This window comes from Rhamphochromis sp. 'chilingali', assembly GCF_963969265.1.
Source record: "Rhamphochromis sp. 'chilingali' genome assembly, chromosome: 9".
In the NCBI taxonomy this organism is placed as follows: domain Eukaryota; kingdom Metazoa; phylum Chordata; class Actinopteri; order Cichliformes; family Cichlidae; genus Rhamphochromis; species Rhamphochromis sp. 'chilingali'.
In genome coordinates, this window is record NC_137936.1 from 10638512 (window position 1) to 10650567 (window position 12056).

General features: G+C 43.3%; 1 protein-coding gene across 1 annotated transcript; it reads left to right on the forward strand.

The window, feature by feature from the left end:
• The first annotated feature begins 3322 nt into the window (after window positions 1–3322).
• On the forward strand, window positions 3323–8913 carry rpn1 (ribophorin I). Its single transcript, XM_080890420.1, has 10 exons — window positions 3323–3687; window positions 4642–4706; window positions 4988–5294; window positions 5388–5597; window positions 5679–5871; window positions 5953–6052; window positions 6147–6285; window positions 7372–7491; window positions 7626–7871; window positions 7959–8913. The coding sequence occupies exons 1-10, from the start codon at window positions 3448–3450 to the stop codon at window positions 8139–8141; spliced, it is 1803 nt and encodes a 600-aa protein (XP_080746546.1). The 5' UTR covers window positions 3323–3447; the 3' UTR covers window positions 8142–8913.
• Window positions 8914–12056: the final 3143 nt, after the last annotated feature.

Below are 12056 nucleotides of genomic sequence, written 5' to 3' on the forward strand. Positions count from 1 at the left end.
GATGCATCCATTGCAGTGTATGCGTGAGTGTTAGACAATGTACAAAGCTTGTGAAAAAACTTGGGGTACAAAAAACCCCTCACCACAACAAATAATGGGACACGGGAAAGAAATAAGTATTGTGTTAGTTTCTATTGGCTTGTACTGCATATAAAACACCAGGCCATGACCACAGGGTATTTAGTATGTTATGCACCAGCACAAGCATAAATACACCAACAACATTAGCCACTTACCTACCGCGAAGTTTAAATCACTCATTAGTTTGTGTTTCTACAACTCGCTTGCTGCTATTTTCTGATTCTTCCTCTTTTCTCCTGAGGGATTTGATACATTATTTATCTGACCCATGTTTAGAATTTGCTGTATTAGCTGCCAAAACCCAGGATTGAACAAGGGTGCTTTTTTCGTATATAGCACAGTAGTAACAAAATTCGAGAATGACCATAACCCTGTCCTGAGAATTGTGACTGTGGGTTCCCCAGAAAGACAAAAATCTGCTGGTCTTTGAGGGATGATGGGAGAACCTCAAAGAATGAAATGGTAAAACAGCACAGGACTGATCATATGCACATGAAGCACATGAAGAAAAAAGATCATAGAGGTGAAGGATGATTTAAGCGATACTGCCTTGATGCAGAAATGTGAGTTGATCAAGTGATGCACACAATGGTTAGCATTTTGATCTCATACAATATGAATTACAGGTTCAAGGCCGCATACCTCCGTACTTCTGCAATTACTGTGACACAAACTAAATACAGTCTAAAAGCCATCCCAAATTCTGCCGAAACCCGGGATCGAACCAGGGACCTTCAGATCTTCAGTCTAACGCTATCCCAACTGAGCTATTTCGGTCTCTTGAGGCACATAAAAAGACAAACATATAGCTCGCTAGCCTATAATATAACTAAAACGTTTAAGATTGCTTGACACTGAGAATCAGTCATTGACCCCAGCTTTATAAATTATATCTCTTTATAAATTAATCCCTGCACAATTCTTTCTACGGTGGCCACTGTGTCTCTCTTGTGAGTGTAAGCTGTTAGTCTGCTGCTTACCTCAGCTGTCAATATATGTCCACATCTATTTATTCTAGAGGCTGTAAAAGTTTGTGAAAGTAATCACAGTAATTGTAAAGTCATTCAAGATAAATTAAATGATAAATGCTGCTGTTTTCTGTCGGTTGCCAGCGTTAATGAAAACGATGTGAAAATGTAATCAAAATGTTTAGGTCACTTGAGCCGGATGTTACCTGGCATAATATCAGCTTATAACGAGCTGTTTAGCTAGCTCTCATCAGCTGTCTGACAAGAGCTAGCTAAACACAATAAGTAATTGTGTCAATATCTGGAAGAAAGGAGTATGTTTAGTCCAATGTGTATTATATAATTCAGAAGATGCGGCTTGGGGTCAGGAGAAAGATGAGGACCTTTTACCAGAAGCTGGTCATGTTGTTTCTTTCCTTCATGTTTCACTTCTTTGTGAAGGTGGCTCCTTCTCAGATGATAAAATATAGGTATGATCCTTGAAGGTTCACACATTAATTTAAAATTGCCTCCAAGGAACATAGATTAGATTAGATTAAATTAGATAAAACTTTATTAATCCTTCGGGTGGGTTCCTCCGGGAAATTCTGTTTCCAATAGCACAGCACCGATAGAAGTTACAGAATGTGAGCAGAAATATACCATATATACACATATATAAATACAGAGTATACAAAAGGGATAAATAGAATAAATAGGAATAAGAATACAAGGGAATTGCACATTTCACATATTGAAGTCTATTGCACTGTTGGATATTAACGAAAAGTATTGCACAGTGAAGAGGCACTACAGCTTAGTTGTCCCCCTCCTGTTTCCCCTCCCTCTCCCCTACAGAGAGGAGTTAAACAGTTTGATGGTGTGTGGGACAAAGGAGTTTTTAAGTCTGTTGGTTCTTGACTTTGGGAGAAGCAACCTGTCACTGAACAGACTCCTCTGGTTGTTTATGGCCGTGTGCAGAGGATGCCCAGCACTGTCCATAATGTCCAGCAGTTTCTTTAGTGTCTTTTTTTCTGCATTGTCACCAGAGTGTCCAGCTTCATGCCGACCACAGAGCCAGCCTTCCTGATCAGTTTATCCAGCCTGGATGAGTCCTTTGCTGTGCTGCTCCCCCAGCACACCACAGCATAGAAGAGTACTCCAGCAACCACCGACTGGTAAAACATCCTCAGGAGCTTCCTGCAGATGTTAAAAGACCTCAGCCTCCTAAGGAAGTACAGTCGGCTTTGGGCTTTTTTTATACAGGTGCTCTATGTTGCATGACCAGTCCACGTACATGAGTGTGTACCAATTCTCTTCTCTTCTGCCTTTTGTAATGGGATTAAGACAGAATGGTATATTGATGATGGTGCGAAAACATGGTGGCTTCCAAAAAAACATCCACAGCTCTGTATATTTACTGAATTAATTGATTGTTGATTTAATGTATTCTAAGTGTATGAGAATGCATCAGTTTGTCGGAAGATGCATTACACAATAATCAATGCAGATTCATGAGTAATCATTGTTTGTTTTTTCTATTAAAGAACCCAAAGAGTTAATGACTGTACTTTCAAGACTACTCATTTTAAACTGAAAAACAGTCAATGGAGTAGACGTATACTACCTTTTTCTGTATTAAAAGCTTATCTCAGAATCTCGGACAAACAAAGCACTATGCAACCATTCAACAGTCTGTAGTAGCAACACAAATATATGAAAAAGCAAAAAAAAGAAGAAAAGCTAGTTGAGTGTTGTAATTATTTTTGTAGTTGATTCCCCCCTTCATCTTTTAACATTTTTAAAATCGTTTACCAAATGTAATACCAGATATGATGTACATACTGTGATAGTACGCTCAGTGTGCTGTAAAACCAAAAACCAATGTGGTAAGAGAAAAACTTAACGGCGGAAAAACGGCGAGGTGTATCTTTAAAATGTTTCCCCAATGCTGCCGAAACCCGGGATCGAACCAGGGACCTTTAGATCTTCAGTCTAACGCTCTCCCAACTGAGCTATTTCGGCTCGCTGTACCGTGTACAAACATGCTGATCTACGTCATCACAGCCAGAAATGGTAGTAACACAATAAGCTTGTTGTTATTCCAGTGATAAATTGAGACGACCACCATCATTATGTTTGACTTTTGCGCTGTAGAAAAAAACGACAAACTGTATGATTCCTTTATTTTGCAAAACAGTTTTTGAAAGCCACGTTAATTGACGGCTTTTCTGTTTCGCAACCGGTTCCGACGTACTGCACGTTGAAAAAGTGCGCGTAGTGACGTCATCACGTCGTACTGAATGAGGCGTCATCCTTTTCGATGTAGAGCGGCACGGCGGCCTTTCTTTGCTGCTCTACAATTCTTCCTCTCTTAACCCAGTAACTACAGCATTTCAGCTCCTATCTTATTTTAACCATGACCCAAACCTCCCCGCTTTTCACCGCCTACCTGCTGCTCCTGGCTGCTCTGGGTCCGCAGGTTTCAGCGGACGGTTTGGTAAACGAGGATGTGAAGAGGACAGTGGACCTGAGCACGCATCTGGCCAAGATCACTGCCGAAATCGTGCTGTCCAACCAGGGGAACTCGGCCGTGCACAGTTTCATACTCGCAGTGGAGGAGGGCCTGGCTCCGCATCTGGCATACATCGGAGCTTCGGTGAGCTAAACATCAGTGAATGAAACTGCGCTAACACCTCCGCCTGTAGCCGGCTAGCTAGCTTTAGCTTGTTAGCTGTTCTGTTGCAAACTACACATGCAGTGCTGTGCACTGTCTTTACAGCTTGCAGTTTTTTATTTTTGTGAGGTGCCAACAGCAAACCTGCAGAAGTCAGTGCCCTCCCGTAGTAAAAGGTCACGGCTTCTTCATTGAATGCATGGAAGCAAAGCTACTGGCTATGTGTGATTCAACAGTGTGATTCTGTTGGCAGTGAGCTCTGCAAGTGGGGAGTCACATAGACACAGTTAGCTAACAGTAGCAAGTATTACGAGCTCGGTATGTGCAGTGCATTCACCCCAGTTCGGGAAATGTAGTTATTTATGCCCAGAAGAGCCATATTTATTTTAAAGTGCTATGGATGTGGGTAACAAGACAATGACTTCCGCAGGGCTCCACGCTCTGTCAGTGGCTGAATGACACGTATGCGCTGGGCAGCTTACTTCCGTGTGTGACTGCGCACAGGCCTGCCCCCTTCCACTATGAATGAAACCGTAACAATGCTCCTGTTTGACAGAATAATGACACAATAACAGATACGTTACAAACGATTCCCTCAAAGTCCTATAGTGTTGAAGCACGATCCTATATGCCTGTGTTTGTGGCACTCCTGCATCATCATAACAATGTTAGTCGAGTAACAACATTGCTACTGACCAATGAAGTTAGCATTAGCCAAGGAGTTAGCTAATGCTATTTAAAAAAAGCTGTCACTAGCAAACCAACGACACTAACCTAAATTGGCTAACAGCAAACCTAACTCTATAAAATATTTGTTACATTTCATAAAGTAATGAAGAAATTACTTGAAATGCTTACCATTTATTCAAGAAGAGACTTATCGTGCAAGTAACTGCATACATTACACAAATATTCTCCGACTGCCTGCTTTCACAGGTGAAGGGTGATGAAGAGGAGGATGGCACACTTGAACTACAGCAGACAACAATTCAGGGTCAAAGGTGAGAGATCAGACACTGTCTACTAAGCAGATTATAAAGACCTTACATGATGAAAACAGACTGCAGAACTGGTGCATTTGAAGCACCATTTTATTTTCTGGAAGATGGTAGGGTTGCTGGTTTCTGGCGAAAATCACAGTCATGATTATTTTTGATCAATATCCAAAACAGGATTTCTTAACTTGGACGTGCACGTCCAAGACGTGCATGTCCCGAGAATCTGATGTGATCCATCAAATATGTCTTACCTGTGCTCCTCTCTGTCATCTCTTCTGCAACAGTGGGGAGTTTTATAAAGTGCAGCTGCCCTCCAGCTTGGCTGCAGGTGCTCAGCTGAAGACCAAGGTGGAGATGACGTTCAGCCACGTCCTGAAGCCCTTCCCCACACACATCACCCAGGCTGAGCGTCAGCTGGTGATTTTCCAGGGGGACCACTACTTCTACTCCCCGTATCCAACCCGCACCCAGACCACACGCGTCCGCCTTGCGTCCAAGACCGCGGAGAGCTACACAAAGCTGGGCAACCCAAGCAAAACCGATGAGATTATTGAGTATGGACCCTTCCGCGACATTGCTCCGTTTAGCAAGGTACAGCTCTGACCAGGTTTGATTAGCTTATAGCGAAGCTACAAAACAGCTGCTAAACTGATCTGCTGTTTGCTTGTGTTCTCCTCTGTCCAGGACGCAATGAAGATCCATTATGAAAACAACACACCCTTCCTCACCATCAGCAGCATCACTCGTACCATTGAGGTGTCTCACTGGGGCAACATTGCAGTGGAAGAAACCATCGACCTGAGGCACACCGGAGCCATTCTGAAGGGCCCCTTTTCACGTTATGATTACCAGCGTCAGTCAGACAGCGGCATCTCATCTATCAAGTCCTTCAAGGTTTGTTTCTTCTAGACACCCAACCAGTGTCATTTGAGCTTTCACAGTTTCTCTGATAATTATATAGATTCTCCTCACCAGACTATCCTCCCTGCCTCGGCCCAAGACGTTTACTATCGGGATGAGATTGGAAACATCTCCACCTCCCACTTGCAGGTTCTGGATGACTCAGTGGAGGTAGAGGTCAGGCCTCGTTTTCCTTTGTTTGGAGGCTGGAAGACTCACTACATAATTGGCTACAATCTGCCTAGTTATGAGTACCTTTACATGCTGGGTGAGTCGATTTCTGATCACCAGTTTTGTTAATTAATCTCTGGATGCCTTAGCTTATATGTCATGCCATTGTATATCCCAGGTGATCAGTATGCATTGAAGATGAGACTTGTTGACCATGTGTATGATGACCAGGTGATTGATGAAATGACTGTGAAAATCATCCTGCCAGAGGGAGCCAGGTCAGTGCAAACACACCTAAAGTATCTCCTTTGAGGAGTGTTTACAGGGCTTGGTATTTATTTTCCCTTCTATATCTTTGTCTTGTCTTCTCAGAAACATTCATGTGGATACACCTTACAAAATCAGCCGCATGCCGAACCAGCTGCACTATACATACCTGGACACTTTTGGGCGGCCAGTGCTGGTGGCCACCAAGAACAACCTGGTGGAGCAGCACATTCAGGATTTCGTGGTAAGATGCACCGTAGAAGAAGCCAAAAATCCATTCATGGTGTCTCAGGTTTGAGGTTATTCAGATCAGAAGTGGTTTTCTCTTTGTAACTAAGGAAGCTGTTAGAACCTGTCACTCTTTATCAATATGGAGTATCATCAGGGTGAGGGTATAATGCCACAGTAAAATTAGGCTTGGAGGCTCTTAGCTGCATCATCTTTGAGCTCATAGTTCAAAAATAGGTCTCCACTAACGACCATCTGTGCTGATGCTAACATGGTAGAGACGTGTTTTATGCGTATACACGAACACTTAATATTTAGAAGCAGGTTTTTGAGTTGTTACCACAAGTTTATGAACCACGTGTCCAAGTATGTTGAAGCTGTACAGTTTGTTTTTTCTTGGCTTCAACAGATCTTGGCAGACACCTGTCTGCACTGAATACTTCACAACAGCAACATTTTACACACTGATTTAATTATTTGATAATTTGATCATCTTTCTTCTTGCCGTAGCATTAGGTCAGTGAGCTTGGTATTTAATATCATCTGCATAGAGGTTATATCGAGTCATAGCATTTCCTTTTTACAATTGTAATCTCTTTCTGTCTGTCTAAAAAAGGGGGTTAACACTTCACGCTGAAGAAACTTTCTTGGCAAATCTTTTTGTTAACTTTCCTGAGTACTTGTTAATTATTTTGAGTTTAGGGAAAAATTGTAACTTATAGGCTGACACACTGACTGGATCACAGTGGCTTTGGCTCAAGTACAGCCAGAGATCCTTACTGCTTTTCTCCACACATTTTATGTTATTTTTGCAACAAAATGGAAAAAAAGAAAGGGAAAGAAAAAAAAAAAAAGCTTCATGCTCGATAGTGTTGGGGGAAATACTGCAGCCTGATTAGACTGGCAGAAGAGTTGTGTGAATGTGCTGAGCAGTAAAATTGAGAGCTGTATAAAAATGGCAGTAATCGGGGGGGGGTTCCCGCAATTAATCATCATGATGTAATTATTGATTGCACAACACATTGGCTATATAATGATGACAGCGCTGACATTTAAACTGTTTCCATGTGATTCTTTGTGCCCCCTCTCTCCTGATCACCAGGTTCACTATAACTTCAATAAGATCCTGATGCTGCAGGAGCCTCTCTTGGTTGTAGGTGCCTTCTACATACTCTTCTTCACCGTCATCATCTATGTACGTCTGGACTTCGCCATCACAAAGGTATGAAAACACCTTTCTAGTTGATGTTGACCGCATTTTACCTGATCTCCCCTCATTAAGCAGCTACCCTGCACAAAAGTAGATTTATGGTGTTCATTCTGTTCATTTCACTTTGTTTTCTTGTCTTTACTCAGGATCCAGCTGCTGAGGTTCGCATGAAGGTCGCATCCATCACAGAGCAGGTGCTCACTCTGGTCAACAAACGTCTGGGCCTGTACCGCCACATGGACGAGGTGGTCAACCGCTACAAGCAGTCCCGCGACACGGGGGGGCTCAACAGCGGCCGGAAGACTCTGGAGGCCGACCACCGCACTCTCACCAATGAAATCAGCTCGCTGCAGGCCCGCCTCAAGGCAGAGGGCTCTGACCTGGCCGACAAGGTGAGTGATTTTGGGAGATTGTGAGGAAAATTAGATTTTTATTAATGGGACGCGCAGCAGTAGTGCCTTACCTCTCTGTCCCATCAGGTCGGAGAGGTGCAGAAGCTGGACGGCCAGGTGAAGGAGCTGGTGTGCCGCTCCTGCCAGGAAGCGGAGAGGCTGGTGGCGGGGAAAGTCAAGAAGGAGGCCTACATCGAGAGCGAGAAGAATCTGACCAGCAAGAGGCAAGAGCTCGTCGGCCGCATCGACAGTCTGCTGGATGCCCTTTAAACTGCGACACGCTGACAGGCACCCTTGCCGTAACATAAACCAACTGTTTGTATGAGAATCTGATGAAGTGACTCATGCTCACACTTTTCTTGTTTTAGTATTTTACTATCCAGACATGGACTATGAACACCGGCTCTTACGGTAGTGACGGGTTTATCCAAACACTCGTGCCTTGCGATAAACTTGAAGTCACTAAGCTCTAGAGCAGCTTCATCACAACTGTTTGGCTTTTTTTGTTTGTTTTTCTTCTTGTTGGTTTTTCAGTGGAGCTAAAACTTTGTCACAGATTTGTTCTTCCGTTCCATGTTCAAATCTCTCTTTTTTTTCCACTCTGAAGTTAAGGGTTAAGGGACTGTTTTTTGAAACGAATAGCTGAACGGCCCGAGTGTTTTCAGTCTCCTGTCTTTACTCGTATGCTGTACTTTAAAACTGAATCATCTCTAACTTTTAAGTTCGAAGATGACTTGCTTTTTTTTTGCCATCTGTTTATCTTTTTTGCACTTGCATTTTGTTTTTGCTCTCCCCTGCCCGACGTGTGTATTTGAAAAAATCCAAAGCTCTGATTCTGCCATCCCAAAATGCTTGTTTTAGATGTCCCTCAGTCTTATGTTCTACATTTTTCTTGGTATAAATGTTTTTTTGACTGTGAGATTAAACAATAAAAGAGATTATCTTGTATGTGAGAAAAGACATTGAAGCTGGAAAACACGTTTGTGAAATGGGCAGTAATGTGGAAAACTGTCAAATTTGAAATAAAGTTTTGAGACACTCATTCTTGTTGGAAGTTGTGATTTTGGCATGCAGTACCCCTGGTTCATCATAAGGGGGTGTGCTTGTGTCAATAACTAACGTGTTACCATGCTGAAGAAAAAAAGTCAAACCGTATTAAACTGCATTTTGATCCCACTTGTACCTTCAAATACCGAGATAACTAAAATTTACGCTGTGCCATCCTGACATCATCAAAACAAGAAAAAGCGACTTTTCCACACTGACTAGTTCATTTAAAACTGGCACTTCAAAGGGAATTTCCTGCTCATTGTTGCATTCCTTGCTTGAAAGTAACCCCACCTATGGCCTTCTCCTACCCAGTCAGCAGAGGAGCTGACCTGCCTCAAGCACAGTATGAGCTCAGGACAAACAGAAGGGTCAGTCTGAGGTCATCACTTTCCCTCAGAGGTCACCAGGGGTCCTGGCAGGTCATTTCCTGCTCCATAATAACAGCCCAGTTCCCCTCACAATGACAGTGTGCGCATATTGTATGTGCCATACAATAATCATTCAGTAAATACGCAGCAGGGAGAGAGCAAAGACAATGTCTGTTAGCACTGATGCTTGGTTGCTGGTGAAAGACCACACAATGGTGATTTTGTTTGTATGTTTTTACTCGAGTGGAGATTTGGAGCGGCGCGAGTCCAGAGAGCCACACAGACTCATTCTCACAGCAGCGGGCTCACGTCCACCTCAGCACCAGAGACGGGTTTTTTTATGCGCAAGTGTTAAATGACATTGAGACCTTAAAGACAGAACACTATACATCGATCAGCCACTTAATTAGGTATTCCTGTTCAACTGCTCGTTATAGCAGATGCCTCATGAGCCAATCTAGCAACATGTAGTGAAGAAAACTTACTGAAGTTCAAACCGAGCATCAGAATGGGGAAGAAAGGTGATTTAAGTGACATGGATGTTAGTGCCAGGTGGGCTGAAACTGCTGATCTACTGGGAGCGGCGGTTCTCTGGGTGAAAATGCCTTGTCAGAGGGCTCAAATCTTCTCAAACTGATTCCTTGAACGTGACATGAATCTAATGGAGCACCTTTGGGACGCGGGTGAACAGGAAATTGGGCAAATCTGCTGGACGACACAAAATTTTCTGAACACCTTACTGGATCTGCTAGAGAGGTGTAACTAATGAAGTGGCCAGTGAGCTTACTTTCTCTCTAACTTCAGAGCAGCACTTCATCATACAGAGGTAACCTTGTGATGGAGACTAATATATATGCAACACATCTTTTAAAATGAATGACACCAACATAATTTATCAAGTTGCAAGTTAAACATGAACTTATTTAGTTAATCTTTCGTGGAGTTACGAAACTTTAAATGTTTATTTTAAATTGAAGCAAGTTTCTGCCTTAATGCCTGATATCATGACAGGGACGAAGTTGTGTATCGTATATCAGCAAACACATACTGAACAAAATGTTCACTGAAATAGGCCAAATTACCAGTTTATAGCTCTTTGGGAATCATTTTGTTGTTCCAATACAAGTTTATACCCACCAAACGGTTTTCTTTGGCATTTCTATAGATTCAAATAAAGAAATGGGAACAGCCTAAAGATGCAATTTAAAATTATTCAAAAGTCAATGTCCAAATAAAAACTTAAAAAGACCTTCAGCAGACCTTCACTTTAAAAATGAAAAGAAAGTCTGGCCTACAGAAGATATTAAGAAATAAAGAGTGGCTCCAGACTTTTGCACACTACTGCAGGCTGTGTCTTTTTCCCCCAGAATAACCTACAAAAGGACCAGAAGGTATCAAAGCTAGAAATTGGAACGCTCTTACAGTTGTACGTAAACTCTACTTGTATTGTCTCTGGTATTTTACTCCGACGGAGATGCCATCGAACGTGGCTGCACCTTAATGCTCGTGTCAAACATGAGTCTGTTGATGCATTCGCTTCCCTACACGGCTGTTTGTCTTGTTGTGGCTCATTGGAGGCCTTTCAGTCTTTTCAGTTCTGGGCCAGGATATGATTACCGGTCACAGAAGAGCTGCGGTTTATCTGTTGGTGTAAACCGAGCAAAATACTGTTTGAACCGGAATTCGTGTGCAGCACTGTATCCTGATGTGGCAAACCGTGTGTGTGTGTGTGTGTGTGTTTGAGGTGGATGGTGGGGTTTGTGCAGGGTGTTGGACTGGTTGGGCCATGCGGTTGAGCTGTCACGGTCCCCCCTCAGGCATGGAGTCGATTATTATCTTCCTTTCCTGAAGTATAGTAATGATGCAGAGTGTGTTCATTCTTTATCTGCCAGAAATAATGAATATGCAAAAAAAAAGAAGGGGAAAAAAAGATTTGGAGTCAAACTAGATATCAGTTGAAGAGGTAATCCACAAGTCCCTAGGCTTGGTGACGTGGTGGTGATTGATTACATTGAGGGCTCACCTGCAGTACTCTCCCTCTTAATCTTTCTTGCTCTCAAATACACACACACACACACACACACACACACACACACACAACTACACACACACACAAAGAGAGAGAGAGGCAGAAGTCACCAGTCAGGGAACAATATCCTGCTCAGAGGACCCTTCACAGCACACTCTCATAAATCACTGAGACAGAGCCACCACCCTCACTGTCAGCATGTTATTATGCGCACACTCTCAGGTCCACGCTCCTCATGACATACATTCATTCAGTTCATCCACTCCTCATACTCAGCCATAAAGGAATATCATCAAAAAGAAGAAATATGAGTCAAATCTAACCGCAAAACTCGCCCTCAAACACACGCCTCACCTGCACTGATTCCCTCTGGCTCCGCTTAAAACATTTTTTTTTTTACAACAGGAGCTCTGTGTCCCACTCTGCCACGGCCCTCTGCACCGGCCATTCCTCAGTGACAGGGCGCCGGGATGAGGGGATGAGAGGCTCTTGAAGGGCGAGGTGAGGAGTGGATGAAAGCCCCCGCGGCTCAGGTCCCAGGGCTCTGCCTCCTGTGCAGGTGGCAGGTGTGATGTGGCCGGGTGCAGAAGCGTCAGAGTGAGGAAGAGGAGGACAATGAAGGCGTCTGTAGCCCCGGTTGCAGCTGCAGGAGGCGGGGAGGAGCGAGGCTGACAGATATGACATTCAGACAGGCAGAGGAAGGGAAGGACAGTGTAGGAGCGCAGAGATGGAGATGGG